This window comes from Psammomys obesus, unplaced genomic scaffold, assembly GCF_907164565.1.
Source record: "Psammomys obesus unplaced genomic scaffold, mPsaObe1.curated_primary_1811, whole genome shotgun sequence".
NCBI lineage: Eukaryota > Metazoa > Chordata > Mammalia > Rodentia > Muridae > Psammomys > Psammomys obesus.
In genome coordinates, this window is record NW_026591086.1 from 6,547,596 (window position 1) to 6,563,787 (window position 16,192).

The window sequence follows — 16,192 nt, forward strand, 5'->3', positions numbered from 1 at the left end:
GAAGACTTTTACCTTATACAATAGATATATTATTTCTCAATGGTTATAAAATAAAAGAACTAATTTTTTTTAATAATAAAGATTCAGTAGTGAAGTGAAATCACTACAGAAGGAGGTTCCCCAGAACAAGTGTGCTGTGATGAAGTTGGGTTAGCCTCAGGAGCATTGACAGAGAGACTGTGGATTAGAGCCAGTTGACAGAAAATCCATCAGTGACCATCTGATACTTACGAGGAAACAGGAATTGGCGGTGGTGGGAAATTCGGCTTTGTGATTAGCTGGTAAGAAGATAAAAGGAAAATCAGCTTGGAGTAGGTTCTTCAAGAGGTGTATGCATACTAAAAATGTTTAACTCATTTTCAGGGGCAGTGACGTTACAAACTCACCCACGAGGGTATTTTTAAACCCGTGAGTTTGATGCTTTCAGTTAGTTCCGAGGATATAATCTAGACATGTGTGACAATAAGGGTTACTGCGGGCTTAATTTGTGCATCCACACACATCATGTGTTAAAGCCCTAAACTCCAGTGTGATGCTTAGTTTTGGGGTATTCACACCTTGAGTTCGGAGTTGTCAGAATTGAATCAATGTCCTTAAGTGAAAAGATATAAAGAGATTATTGTATCTCTCCTTCCCTAAACTTCTCCACTCCCCCTTTCTTCTCTTTAGTTTTCCTTCCCCTCAATTAACAAACCAGGATGCAGCCCTCACCAGACACCAGGAACTCCCAGCTCCTCAAGCTTAGAATTCCCAGTCTCAGGAATGGGCAGAAATAAAGGTTTAATCTATATAGCCCATGCTATTTTTACTGCATCAACCTAGGCCAAACATGGATTCTACATAGCAGGTCAACTGTACTGCTTGGTACTTGCCAACTTAATATAAACCTAGATGTATCTGGGAAGAAAAAAAATCCCAGTAAATAAAATGCCTCTATAGGACTGGCCTGTAATAGGCAGGCCTGTGGAACACCATCTTGATCAATGATTGATGTGGGAGGAGCCAGCCCACTTTGGGAAGTGCCAATCCAGCCCACTATGGGCAGCGCCACCCCTGGGAAGCTAGTCCTGAGCTGTATAAGAAAGCAGGCTGAGCAAGCCAGGGAAAGCAATCCAGTTAGCAGCACTCTTCCATTGCTTCAGCTGCAGTTCCTGCCATGACTTGGACAGAAACACGCCCTTTCCTCCCCACACTGATGTTGGTCAAGATGTTTCGGCTCAGCAATAGAAACCCCAACTAAAGACGTGACTAGTCTACATTATCAGCTTTAGCGTCTCAGTTTAGGAATAAGTTCAGAAGTAAACTCATAGAAGGGTATATCCCCGCATTTAGCACTTTAAAGAAGTTTTGCGGAAGACTTTAAGTTAGGCATACAAATCTCAGCACTCTTACGATTCAGTAGTAGAGCACTGTGGGTTATGTCTGTCAGGAACATTTCCTTGAGATTGGATTGGGTGGAAGAGAAGAGAAGTTGCTAACTCACGACATCTGGTGGAGGCTCACTCTCCTCAGTGGGCACATCAGACACATGGAGCTTCTTCATCTGACTCATCTAAAATGAAGGAGCCAAACTTTACCATGAAACCACCAGTTGCCTCAGCACAGTTCTCAGGGAAGTAACACTTTCTCAGCACCTATGATGAGGATGAAGCTGACGCCCTGAGATAAGTAAGGCAGGAGCCAACCCAGCAGCCCAGTTGGACCATTTATAGGATTTCCTCAGGGTTACCAGGAATAACTTCCGTCACAAACATCAGCACTGATGCAGTGCTATCAATCTACTTCACTGAAAGCCCTAAACACAGAAGACATGACAAGGGCTGTAGGTGTTGGACATGTTACATAATATTACACAGTTGAACGTACAAATATACACATCATGTTGTGTGTAGAGAAATTCACCAGGAGTAAGAATAAACTTAGAGGCCAGAATGAAATTGACAGAATGAAAGGGAGGAGGGAAAGGGAAATGGATGAGAGGGGGGAACAGAAGAGGGAAGAGAGGAAAAAAGAAGACTTTATTCTTTTTGTATTTTATGAGTCCTTAATGCACATCTTTTTGTTTTGTTTTGTTTTGTTTTGTTAGGTTTCTTTTTGTGTTCACAAAACACGAGGGGAAGTTGACTGAATGTGTGGGCTCAGAACTCACAATCCTTGCAATTTGCTGATGTGAGGTAGATTTTTAAGCACTGCTATGCAAAACAAGAGACATATGGCTAGAATGTAAGAAGGGGGTAAATCATACACTCAGGTCGCCACAAAAAAAACAGTACAAACTGGAATTCACCTCCTGGGGTTGAACCACCTTCACCTTTGGGGGTTTACACTTCTGCTTGTATAGCCTGGCATCTGTGGCGGATGGTGGCCTGAAAGGAAAAACATGTGTGAACTGAACAGCACCTTCAGCACACCAGGGATACACAACAGAGGACAGATAATTTCCTTTGTCCACTGGGCCATGCTCTGTTATCAGTGTTCCTTCTGTTCCAGATCATTCCTCAGTGCTTAGCTGCAAGTTAACTACCATTATCTTGTGATTAATAACCATTACTAGACATTTCCTTTCTGTTTCTTGGCAAAACCCTGATCCTTAAGAATGATGGTATTAAGTTAATGTTTATTTATACCATGACATTTAACTACTTTTGATTCATTAAGTATTTACTTAAGAGTTGTTTTGTATGAATAAGTCTTTAAATAAGTCAGTCTTGGAAAGTGATGAGAACAGATCTTGTTTTAAAATGACGTTTGCAAAAGAAAAGATCTGCTTGCCAACCAAGCCTCAGCTACTCACTTTGGAAGAAAACAAAGGCCTTTCTTAACATTTGTGTTTTCCCCACACTCATTAAAAGTGAATTCCATAACCTTAGGAGACATAGAAACCACATTTCATCCAGAAAGTGGGAAGACTGCAGTAGCTTCATGAAGTCCTCTCACAGATTCAATGAGATGATGATTAAAAAAAGACCCTACACTGTGACCACTCTTTCAATCACTAAATGTGTTCTATTCTCATGTGAAAATATTTAACAAGGACCAATTTCACTCTGGGCATTAATTACAAAAATAGCCACTCACAGGAGGAAAGGATGAACATCTTGCTATGAAAGATTGTCCAGTCAAAGGGATACCTAGTATCTGGTCCATGAATACAGACCTGTATGTTTTTTTCCAATATTTGAAGAAAATTAAACCCGAAGGATTAATAGACTCCAGTGTCGAGTTAGAGGTTAAAGGACCCCCAAAGCACATGAAGGCTTACCTCTGAACTCTCTTCTGCTTCCTTCTAGCACTTTGGTGCCAGATCACTATAGCAACTACCACAAATATGACTGCCAGGGGGAAGAGCACACCAACCACAATGGAGAAGTCTACAACAGAGAGAGCACAGGAATGCTGTTGAGGACTGAGAAGTTTTTTGCCTCACTTTAGTCTGTCTCCTTTCCTCTTCAATTCCTTCCTTCCCTCCATCTATTCCTCTCCCCCTCCCTGCTTTCCTTTCTGCTTTTCCTTCTTTCCTCCCTTTCTTCCTCATTCCTTTCCCTCCCATCCTTTTTTCCTTTTCTTTCCATTTCAGAAAAGATACAGCCATGTAGCCCAGGCTGGCCTTATACTCATTATATAGCCCAGGCTGGTCTCAAACTTGCTGTGATTCTCCTGCCTCAAATTCCCATGTAACAGAATTACAATGAAATGTCATTTCACCTGGTCTGACATTTTTATTTGTCACAAATTTTAGCTAGCTTTTACCAAATAAACCTAGCTTCCTGGAAAGTCTCTCATAACTAGGTACCATGCTACCTGCCACCTCATTCCCCCATGTCCACTTGCCCACTGGGAAGGACCATATCCTCAAAACTGTAAGCCAGAAAAAACCCTTCCTTCCAAATGACACTTACCAAATATTTTGTCAAAGAATCAAACTAGCAGAGTTGGTTCAAAAAATGGTGTTTATCATGATTGTGGTGCTAATGTTTATGAAGAGCAAGTAAAAGAGAAATTCATAGGAAATCTTTCATAGGAAGTGGATTAAATGTCTTCTTACTGAGAACTCTGAGAAAGAAGAAGAGTAGCTTCAGTAACAGGAGAGTGAAGGCTGGAAGACTACATGAAGATATGGAGGATAAGAAGTATGGTAGAACAGGAACAAAGACATTTTAAATCCAGCCTTAGAATGAAATAAGAAAGAAATTAAAACCTTGAGATGCTATCGCTCCTACTGACAAACAGCAAGAGTAAAAAGCTGATAGAGACAATACTCATGCTTCACCTTTGTTCTTTACCCATTGGCCTAAGTAATAAATTCAACTTGGATCCTTTGCAATCTCATGTGTTTATTTCTCTTATAATCATCTGAAACCACCAGAGACCAGAAAGTACACATGTCTGAAGAACAGCATAGTCACTGCTTTTGGTACACAGTTTAGCAACCCAGTTACAAGAATAACAGTTCCAAAAATGCAAGAAAAGCTTACAGGTGTGGACAGATAACACACAGGCAGAGGCAGACATTCCAGAAAGCAGAATTCAAGATAAGAGAATGGTCTTTATTCAAATACCTAATTCTCTTCAACTTGCATAAAATTATTATTCAGTGAAGTCAAAGGAAAATAAAACTCTGCAGCATTTCTGCTAGATACAACTTAGCTTCAGAATTAGGGTGAGTGGCTACGTTTGAACTAACATTAGAATAATATAATAAGTATTTTAAGACCACCATTTCAAAGGACACAAATGGAATAGTGTTTACAAACACTTCAAGTCTTAGAGAACAAAGTTGTGGCTTGGGGTTAAAACAAACAAGACAGTGAATGTGCAGTTTAAGATAGAAATAATTAAACAGCAAGTATAGCTTCTTCTATTGTTGATAACAGCAGTCTTGAACAGCATACACCATGAAGCTTTTATAAAACAACTCCCTCAATCCATGAAAGTACTAAAGAATAGGGAAAAATTGTAGCTATTAATGTGGTAATAAGTATTTAGAAAAATATAAAGGAAGGAGAGCTATCTATCTTTAATGGTGTGACCCCTAGTAAGTCAACACACCCCACGGTAGGCCTACCTCTATTCACAGGACTAGATGGGGAAGAAGAGAAGAAGGTGGAAATGCCTGTAAGTTGGGTGGGTAGAGAAGTAAGGGTTGGGAGGTAAAACTGGGAAGAGCTTGGAGAGAGGAGCAAATACAATCAAAATGCGTTGTATGGGAGTCTCAACATATTAACACAAATATAATTTGAAGAAAATACAGAGAAGAAAATGATCCTAGAAAGAAGGTTCAGCTGTAGCTTCATGAGAGAGCACTTGCCTAGCATGCACAAAGTCCTGGGTGTAATCTCCAGGACTGACAAGAAAAAAGAGAAGCAGGAGGAAGAGGAGGACGACCAGTTTATAAACACAGAAAAGCAGATAGAGCAAAGGAACCAAGAGTAAACCCTAAGAGGAACTGTGCTTTAGATGACAATGGTGTCTCAGTATAGATTTATTGACTGTAAAATGCCTGACTCTACAGTGGGGGTTCAAGAATGTAAGAAAACCTCTGTATGTTGTGCTCGACGGAGATGTGTATATAAAACTATTCTAAAAGCAAAATCTACTTAAAAAGAAAAGTGAAAATTTTTAGGATAACAATAAAAGAATAAAAAGAATGCATACCCTCCAAATTAATAAAAGAAAACATGGTTAATAAAATGGACAGTTGGTTAATTGGCCCAACTTGAGACCTACTCCATGGTAGAGAGCCAGCCCCTGCACTAATAGTGGTACTCTGCTATGCATTCAGACAGGAGTCTAACTTGACTGTCGTCTGGGAGTATGTCTCTAGGCAACAGCCAATTGGCACAGATGCTGAGACTTGCAGCAAAGCTTTGGGTAGAACTCTGGGCATCCTGTGGAAGTGTTGGGGGAAAGATGGAAGAACCTGGATGGGCATATGAATCCCAACCTGGAAACAACTCTGATGTCCCTCAGTGTAGGAATGGATACAGAAATTGTGGTACATTTACACAATGGAATACTACTCAGCAATTAAAAACAAGGAAATCATGAAATTTGCAGGTAAATGGTGGGAACTAGAAAAGATAATTCTGAGTGAGATATCCCAGAAACAGAAAGATACACATGGTATATATTCACTTATAAGTGGATACTAGACATATAATATAGGATAAACCTACAAAAAAAATCTGTACACCTAAAGGAGGTGAGCTAGAAGGAGGATCCTGGGTAAGATGATCAATCCTCACTCAGAAAAGCAAACGGGACAGACATTGGAAGAAGGAGAAAACAGGAAACAGGACAGGAGCCTACCACAAAGGGCCTCTGAAAGATTCTACCCAGCAATGTATCAAAGCAGAAACTGAGACTCATAAACAAACTTTGGGCAGAGTAGAAGCAATCTTAGGAAAGAAGGGAGAGATAGTAAGACCTGGAGAGGACAGGAGCTCCACAAAAATAGCAATAGAACCAAAATATCTGGGCACAGGGTTGTTTTCTGAGACTGATATTCCAACCAAGGGCCATTCATGAATATAACATAGAACCCCTGCTCTGAGGTAGCCCATGGCAGCTCAGTATCCAAGAGGGTTCCCTAGTAAGGGGAACAGGGACTGTCTCTGACATTAACTCAGTGCCTGGTTCTTTGACCTCCTCCCCCGGATGGGGGAGCAGCCTTGCCAGGCCACAGAGGAAGACAATGCAGCCAGTTCTGATGAGACCTGATAAGCCAGGGTCAGATGGAAGGGGAGGAAGTGGACTTGGAGAGGGGTATAGGAGGAGATAAGAGAAGGAGGGACAGTGGGATTGGGAGGGGAGGGGGGAAGAAGCTATAGCTGGGGATACAAAGTAAATAAACTGTAATTAATATAAAAATTAAAATTTAAGTTAATAAAAAGAAGACCGACAAAAACAACTAACCCAGTCCCATGGGGTCTTTCAGAGACTGAGACATCAACAAAGGAGCATGCACGATCTGGACCTAGGTCCTCTGCATACATGTAGCTGATGGCAGACTTGGTCTTCATATAGGGCTCCTGACAAAAGGGGAGAGGGTGTTTCTAACATAGACTCTATTGTATCACTTCCCCCTAGCAGCACTACCTTGCATGGCCTTAGGGGATGAAGACATGCTCAGTTCTGGTGTGACATGATGTGCTTGGGGAAGGTTAATACTGGGAGAGGGGGACTTCTCTTTTCTGGGGGAAAAGGGAGAGGGAAAGGGGGAAGGAGGGGAAGTGTGAGCTACTGGGAGGAGGGAAGGGGCACCTTCGGATGTAAAGCAAATAAAATAGTATAAAATTTAAAGATATAAATAAAACAAAAAAAATAGCGCTCAAAAAAAAAAAAAAGAGTAAAAACAAGCCGAGGTGAGGCAAGACGCATAGAAACTGTACAACATAGTTAAGGAATTGTGCCCCAGAACATTAATAATTTGTTTTCCATCTTAATTTTGAAAAATAAAGCTAAACCCAAAGGTATGTGAAATATAAAGAATTTTAAAACCGCATGTTTTTCTTGAAAGATAAAAGTTTCAAGAGGATTCAGAAAGAATGACTATAAATGTGAAGGTGTTGTAGCAACACAAACACATAAAGGGTTATGCCTCAGCCATTCTAGTCTCTAGGAACTGTAGACTTTGAGAGTCAAGAGGCAATAGAGGTAGACAGCATCAATGATGACAGTATAAATCCACTACGAAAACATAGCCATTCTAGATGTGAACACAAATAACCAATCAGAAATTCACTGGCAATACCAAGTCATAATATAAAATTTCAGTCAAAGGTTTATTTTATTTTATTTTATTTTATTTTATTTTATTTTATTTTATTTTATTTTATCTTATCTTATCTTATTTATGCATGAGTGTGTGCATGTCTACACATGCGCCATGTGAATGTAGTGCCTGGAGAGGCCAGAAGAGGGTGACAGATGCCATAGAGCTGGAGTTTCAGATGGTTGTGAGCTATCTTGTGAGTGCTAGGAATCAAGCCAGTATCCCCTGTAAAAGCAGCAAGTGATCTTGACAAATACAGCTTTAGAGTGTTTTTTTTTTTTTTTTTTAAGATTCTACACAGTCACTAATAAAACAGAGAAAATAAACTATTAGTTGGAATTGTATAGGAGCAATGGTACCGACCAACCTGGCACACAGGACATACATAGCCACAGGAGCACATGGTGCAAAATTCATGTTAACACTTTTTTTTTTCTGTTCCTACACAGAATACCTGCACACATCTGATTATGTGCCATCAAGTAAGTGTCAACGGATTTTACCATACACTCCATGTAATATAGTCTCTGATTGCCATATAATTATTCTAAGCATTAACTAGAAAAATTCCCATCTTCTTACATGTTAGGAAGCAGAAAGTTGAAGGATGCTGGTCAGGGGTGGGGGGCGGCAGACAATGGGATATGCTATAGTCAGCTACAGATGAGCACTGGTGTAATTCACACTATGGGCAGGTTAGGCAGAAATTCACCACACAGGTGGAAATCTGGCAAAGGGATTTAAGGGAACCTTTTACCACACAGAAATAATAAATGTTCTTCACTGTACTTTTTCTGACAATGCACGTACGCAGCATGTTTACAGTCTTGCAGATATTATGGCTCATTTGCTATGCATAAGAGGTTAGTTTTACTCATGCTTCTCGAGACTTTGATTGAGTCTAGTGAAGTTGAAACATGTCCTCCACCTTTATAGAAACTAGAATCTGTTCAGAGACTTTTGCTAGGACAAGAGTCCAATTATAAGAAGTAGCTTATATATCCTATATTTAATTATTTAAAAGCTATTTGTCACGCTGGAAAAAAATACTTATACACTTATGTCTCCAAACCAAACTTTCCTACCCACAGACCCAAAATGATTCACTAGAAAAGAATTCATGCAGAGTGACTGTACAAACTTCACTGAATAAATTTGAAATATTCCAATAGAAATCAGGAAAAAGGAACAGCAGACTATAAAATAAAATAGAATTTTCTCAACCCCCACCCCTCAAAAAAGAAGAAGCTGGGCATAGTGGCACATGCCTTTAATCTCAGCATTCAAAGAGGCAGAGGCAAGTGGACTGCTGTGAATTAAAAACCAGCCTGGTCTACAGAGCAAGGACCAGACAGTCAAAGCTACATAGAGAAATCCTTTCTCAAAAACAAACAAACAAAACAAAGATAAATGTTTGAAGAAACAGTTTACACTGACTTCAAAGTTGCAAAATGTAAACAAGTACCAAAGTATCACCTGGTATCTATTTCTGTGGATTCCATGCGAACAGAATATAAATGGAAATGCTTAGTGACATAAATAAATGCTCTTCAATGCAGTTTAGAAAGTTGGGTGAACACAGTCTTCCTGAAAGATTACTCACAGGCTTAGCAAATTTTACCGTCCTAAGTTGTTTATTGGGCATGAGTTTTACAAACAGTTACAGAAGTTAGTTTTACTTGTGCTTTTAGAGTCTCGGATCAAGTTTCCGAAACATCACTTATATTAAGGGTGATCTTGGAGCCACAGACTGCTGTTTCTTCTCGGAGCTGAGCAATAAGAACTACCCACTGAATGGTGGAGCTTATGACCCCTTCCCAAGGCCGGAGCTCTTGCAGCCTACAGGGGTCAGCCCACCATTCTCTGTGCTTGTGGATGGCTTTGGTGATCCACTGAGGTCAGTATTTCTTCTTATCTTTATGGAATGGATCGATGAGGAGGTTAATGTCAGATTTGTATGTGGAATCCTCACCAACCCAGAAAGGATTCAGAACTCCCGTAGTTTAATATACACATAAAAAATAAAGGTTTTGAGAAGAGCAAAGTCACGTTTAACGTTAACTCAGGAAAAATTGGAACCATCAAAAAGTCTAATTAAATAGTTGATTCTGTTCTGAATCAACTCTTCAACCTCACCCCAAGCATGATAATCACAGATAAAAATGTATTGAATAATAATATTATATAACCTTAAAAAGTAATGAAGTTTAGAATCTCCAGGAAGATAGGAAGTAAAGGAATTTGGGCAAACAGAAAGCAAGTTGAAGCCTAAACAGTAAAATTAAATGTGATTCTTTTGTTTGAAATGCCTAAAAAGCATCTGAACTTGAGAACACTGGTTCATTCAGGCCCATCCCTAACCACATCTCCATTTCTATCTTCTGTAAATACAGAATAATACTGGTTCATTAACCCTGGGACAGAGCTTCAAGAATGTCTCCCTAGACACACTAGGGCTTGGCACAGGAGTACCCAATGCTGGACAAATCTGCCTCCAGACAACCACTCAGAACCATGCAAAGAAAGAAGTTCAAGGAGGGAGCTTAAGAAAAAAAATGAGGGCGGGACAGATAGTTCAAAGGTTAAGAGCACTGGCTGCTCTTCCAAAGGTCCTGAGTTCAATTTCCAGCAACCACATGGTGGCACATTAGAACCCTCTGTAATGTGATCTGAGGCCCTCTTCTGGTGTTCAGGCAGAACACTGTATAAATAATAAATAAATCTATAAAAAAAAGTCTGATCTTAAAAGAGAGAGAGAGAGAGAATTCATAAAAAGCTCTCTCCTGCACTTAGAGTATTCTTCATGATGGCAATGGGCAGCAGAAGTTCCCACTCTGGCTCATTCCCTCCTTTATGACCAAGCAAAAGACCTGCCTCTTACCCAGAGCCTTATCTTCTACCCAAAGAAGTGTCAGTAGAAGCAACACACACTCCAAAGTGCAAGGAAAACCCATGTGGGCCAGTCAATCAGCCTATCTGCTGGTCTAACAAAGACAACACATCCCAAAGAAAGTGAGTCCAGTGAAATGTAGACAGCATGTGAATGATCGGGACAGCCCACTTCAAATTAAAAGAAATAACTCAGATCCCTGTCACGTTCTCAGAGAGTCACATGAGTTAAAATTGATAAAACAGGGTCAAATGAAAGGGGAGGAGGTCCTCCCCTATCAGTAGACTTGGAAAGGGGCAGGGAGGAGACCAGGGAGGGAGTGCAAGGTTGGGGAGGGAATGATGAGGGAGTGGGATACAGCTAGGACACAGAGTTAACAAAATGTAACTAAAAAGAAAAATAAAATTAAAAAAAATTACTTAATATTGTGTCTACTGTGGAAATGGAAAAAAAAAACAGAAAGCAAGAAAACCTGGTGTGAAAGTAATATTACAAATGAAAAGTTTGAAGGGGTCATTTTGGATGAAGATTGACAATATTAGAGTGTTGAAAATATGCTTTGAATGTTGGTTGCTAAGGAGACTTTGGGAATGAATATCATGCGATCCATAGCTGAAGGACAGTAATTTGATGAGGATAGAAAACAGACCATAAACCCTACATAACATAGTAAATTAACCCTGTCAAGTTGAGAGATCTGGGATCATCCAGAAGACAAATCTCTAGAAGTATCTGTGAGGAAGTATTTAGGTTAAATTAAAGTAGGTAGGAGAACCTAGGCTAAATGTAGGCAGAACCATTTCTTGGGTTAGAAATATATCTGAAATTAATGTTTTTATCTATCCCTCTCCCCAGGGCTCAGTGATCTATGCAGAAGACGAGGCAAAAGACAGTAAAGGCGGTAGATGACTCCAAGGAAATGGGACCATCCAGACACAACAGAACTGACACAAATGAACGCAACCTGCATACATTCAAGAGAGACAAAATCCCAGCCGAGAGAAGAGAAAGCAGAGAAAGATTAAGCAATGTCCCACTCCTAACCAAGAAGCTATTTGTAATTGATTGTCTACTGGGAAAGGGAAAGTCAGTTTTCTCAAGTGGAGTTTCATTGGGGCATAATAATCATACTGTAGGACAGACCTCATGTCCAGGGGTAGTTGCTCAACACAAGATAGATTCCATGAGGTTTTGTGCAGTTTTTGTTGTGGTAATCTTTGTATTATTTGTGTTTTGCTGTATTCTTTATGATTTTGAGAGAGAGAGAACATGAAGGGTGGGTAGGGAGGTAGAGAGGATCTAAGAGAGGCTTGGGTGGGGAAAGAATGCAACCAAATGCGTTCTATGAAACAAATTGTAATGAAATAGTATTAAAAAAAAGAGGCAAAGAGGTGAGCAGCAGAGTTCATTTTTCTGTTTCCTCACTGTGGATTCAATGTGAGCCACTGTCTCATGCTTTTCCTATCCCCATGATCTCCCCAAATTAAGCCTGGCATTTCTTTTTCTGGTGGGTATTTTTTTTTTTTATCACAGTAGCAGGAAAGTAACTGAGACAAACACATAGGAAGATCTTATGGTGGGTTTTTGGTGGATATTTTTTTTTATCACAGTAGCAGGAAAGTAACTGAGACAAACACATGGGAAGATCTTGCCAGAAGGGGATAGTTTCTCAGGCCAGACATGCATTGTTACCTACGGAAGACTGTAGCAGAATCCTCGCAGTCAGGAGGGGCCCATCCTTCCTTGCATTGACACTGGAGCTCATGGTTACACACCTGGTGGAAGAAAGACGCTGTGAGTGTCACCATGAAACGTAGTACACCCTTCAAGGCCCCCTTCCTCCATGATGAAGTTGATTTTGCCATGAGGGAGACCCTTGCTCTGCTGGCTTCCACCTGCCCACATGTGGTATGGATGACCCACAAGGATTTCAGTAGCGGATTCTCAGAGGCAGCTTTTCCCATGCCATTTGCTTCTGAGTGTCAGATAAGCGCAAGGACTGTGACCACTGAGTGCTGAAGGTGGTCTTTCTGCTGCGTCACAGCAGAACTAAAATTGCATAAGGCTCAGCAAACCAGGGATACCTGTTTCCCAAACTTACTGCATGCCCCTGGCACTTCGAGGAGCAGTTGGCCGACTTGTACGTTTTCTCCATGTCCACACACTTTGCATTAATGCACACCTGAAATGATGTGTAAAAGTAAGCTTCACAAAGCATCGCCAGTGGCTCCATCTCTGTCAACAACTGGCTGGAACTGAGTCTTAAATCTTTCATCAGTTCTGTCCCTAGTCTCGTCTTTTTTTTAAAGAACTTTTTATTAGTGCTTTGTCCCTTGAGAATTTCCTACGTGTTTTGATCATATTTATTCTCCTGATTCTTCCCAGGTCCAGCCTCTTTCCTACCCACTCAACTTTGCGTCTTTAAAACAAAACAAAACAAATAAACAAAAAATCGGGACTAATTTGTGCTCTGCAAATATTCTTAGATACATGACTTTCTACAGGAGTGTGCTCAACTTTCCAGGGAATTTGTTTTAGAGAAAATTGACACTTCCATGCAGTAGCTACCAAATTCCAGTGGTACCTCATAGAGGTGAGGCTCTGTAGCTACCTTCCCCCTATCTCTTGGAATTTTTCTTGGCTAGAACTTACACAGGTCTTACACAGGTCTTTCATGATGTCGTAATAGCTTTGAGTTCACATGTGCAGATATCCTGCTATGTTGATTTAAAATTTACTGTTACTGTTTTTATCCATTTGCCTGTGGTAGTGCTGGCAGAGGCCAGAAGGGAGTGTGAGATTCTCTGGAAATGGAGTTACATGCAGTTGTGAGCTGTATGGGTGCTGGGAACCAAACCTGGATCCTATACAATAACTTGTTTTAGTTCTATACATTTACATTGCAAAAATTTTGTGCTTTCATTTTTCTTTACAGCTAATAATTATTTTATACATGCAGCATCATTCCTATCCTTTCATCTGTTGATATACATCCATGTTTATTCCATTTCCTAGCAATTGCGCATAGAGTGGCAATTGGCATGGGTGTTTAAGTGTCTCTATAGAAGGATATAAATTTCTTTTGTGTATATGTGGTGTCGTTGGTTCAATTTCCTGAACAAGACCAATATAAGATCAAACCAGCCAAAATTTTTTGCACAGATGATTTCTAAGCCCTGCCCTTTAATAAAGAGCTATTGGCAAATGATGGCTACTGGAGAGTAGAGAAAATTTTCTTCTTTGAGTGTGATAACTGGTAGGCTTCATGCTCCAATGGATGTTTTTACACCTTGCACACATGAGAAGGAGAAGGAGGATGAAGGTGAGGGGGATGAAAATGATGTTATAAGAAGAAGTGGTGGAAAGGATATTGGGAGAGTTGAAGGGAGAAATAGGGTTTTATCTGATCACAATTGACTATACACATGTCTGAAAGTCTCAAATAATAATAATAAAAAAAGAATGTCCTAACCAAATATTTATAAAGTTTGAGAGCATGATTCTAAAACATGCTGGGCACTTAGTGAATGCTATCAGAGGGACGGGTGCAGGGATGAATAAATGAAAGGCAAAAAAGGATGTTGTGAGCTTCGTGCTCCAAGGAAGACAGGAGATGGTCACAAGTGTGGAGGGTGGCGCTGTTCTCGTTCTTTCCTTACACTTGAGCTTCCTGGTATGATTGTACTTGAAAAAATGCTCCGTTAAAAGCAAAAGGGAAACTTCGAACAGGAAAGATCCAAATGTATTGACGTAAAGTTCAAGGGCCATTGCTAATTTGACTTGTTTGACATACTTGAAAGATGGCTACAGACACCTGACCTTATTAATGGAATAGGTATTTCTGTGTTTCCTGGGCTGACCAAGTTCTTTCTTGTCTTAGAATGAGCTCAAAGGAACATAAGCCAACCGTGTTACTTCCCTGTCCTTTGTCACGTACACTACAAGTAACTGGGTGATAAAACTCTGCACAACGAAAACTCATGCCATGTTGGTGGTCATGTGATCCCTCAGAGGAAACTTCCCTCTTCTTAAGAAAAGGTGCGCAAAGGACAGTCTTATGTACCCTGCTTCTGCCATGCTGGATGAGCATAAATGGCAGATCAGCGTGTTGGAGATGGCAGAGGGCAAGGTGAGACAACTTTGGTCCTTGATGGTGGCATTCCATCACCAAGCTCACCATGCAAATTGTTGCATCTCTGAACTTACCACTGTGTGAGTTAACAATTGCCCTAATTGTTCCAGTCTCTTTTAGTTTTTCTTTTGTTCCTCGATAACCTATATCATCCTAGCAGCATGTGGGACTATGGTTACAGAAATCGTAATAAACAGTATTGAGTAAAAATCGAGGTAGTCTGTGGGATAATGAATTTTGGAAGCACAATTTCAACTTGCCTTTTTATTTCCACACTTGGTTCCATTGGCCACCATGTCTACTCCTAGACTGGTGTCTTCAGGATCAAATAATTTACATGTCAGGAAAGACACTGTAAGTCCTTTCCAGGGCAGATCACGTGACCCGCCTTCACAGAACAACTTCCCACACATGGCATCTCTACAAAGGACAACAGATTACAAATGTTATCCTAGAATTCAAATTTCAGTTTTATGCAAATGCACACCAGCCTTGGCTATTAATATTTAATGAATAATATTTCTCCTATAGCAGTGACTTCTAGTTACACCTATGTACAGTGTCCTTATTCTGTATTAACAGGACTCTCAGATATTATCAAAAGTGTTGTTTCTCAAATACAGATCCATTCACAATTTATTTTTCCAATTGTGTAAGTTATTGCTAATGGGGGAAGAGCAGAACCTTAAACCTAAATTGTAGAAGTGGCTTTGAATAAGGAAGCATGCCCCATTGCTGGGCATTTCCCCCCCTCAGTTTTGATGATAATTAGTTTTTGTCAACTTGACCCAAACCAGAGTCAGCTAGGAAGAGAGAACCTTAGTTGAGAAATTGTTCTTCAGACTGGTTTGTGGGCATAACTGTGGGGTAGTTTCTTGATTAATTATTGATGTAGGAGGGCCCAGCTTCACTCTGGACAGTGCCATTTTACAGGTAGTGTTAGGATGTATAAGAAAGCAAACTGAGCAAGTCACAGGGAATGAGACAATAATTAAAACTCCCCCATGGCCTCTGCCTCTGTTCCCGCTCTGACTTGCCTCAGAGATGGACTGTGACATAGAAGGTTAAGCCATACAAATCCATTTGTCCAATAGTTGCTTTTGGTCAGGGAGCTTCATCACAGAAATAGAAAGCAAATTAGGACTAAATGTGATAGAAGGAGCTGGTGAAGCCATCGCTGACTAAGAGAAGTGCTTGGGGATGGAGTTAGAAGATATAAAAAAAGCAGATCTCTGATCTCACAAAGGTACTTAGACAGCATTTATTTTTATTTTTGTTATTGTACTTTCCTCAGATAAACTCTAAAAGATAAAAAGCCTCAGCTTTCCACAACAGAATGATCTACTCAAAGCCAGAAGTCTCCTGACGTTTCCAAGCATTAACTGTGATCCTCAGA

The 16,192-nt window shown here is 40.2% G+C and overlaps 1 protein-coding gene across 1 annotated transcript in view; it reads right to left on the reverse strand.

Moving 5' to 3' along the window:
• Window positions 1-3,258: 3,258 nt before the first annotated feature.
• Adam28 (ADAM metallopeptidase domain 28) overlaps window positions 3,259-16,192 on the reverse strand; it is a 47,767-nt gene continuing 34,833 nt past the window's right edge. The window contains exons 16-19 of the mRNA XM_055609875.1: window positions 15,057-15,216; window positions 12,766-12,846; window positions 12,361-12,439; window positions 3,259-3,371 (exon numbers count right to left, since the gene is read on the reverse strand). Of these exons, the coding sequence (XP_055465850.1) occupies window positions 3,259-3,371; window positions 12,361-12,439; window positions 12,766-12,846; window positions 15,057-15,216 (433 nt within the window). The remainder of the gene's footprint in view (window positions 3,372-12,360; window positions 12,440-12,765; window positions 12,847-15,056; window positions 15,217-16,192) is intronic.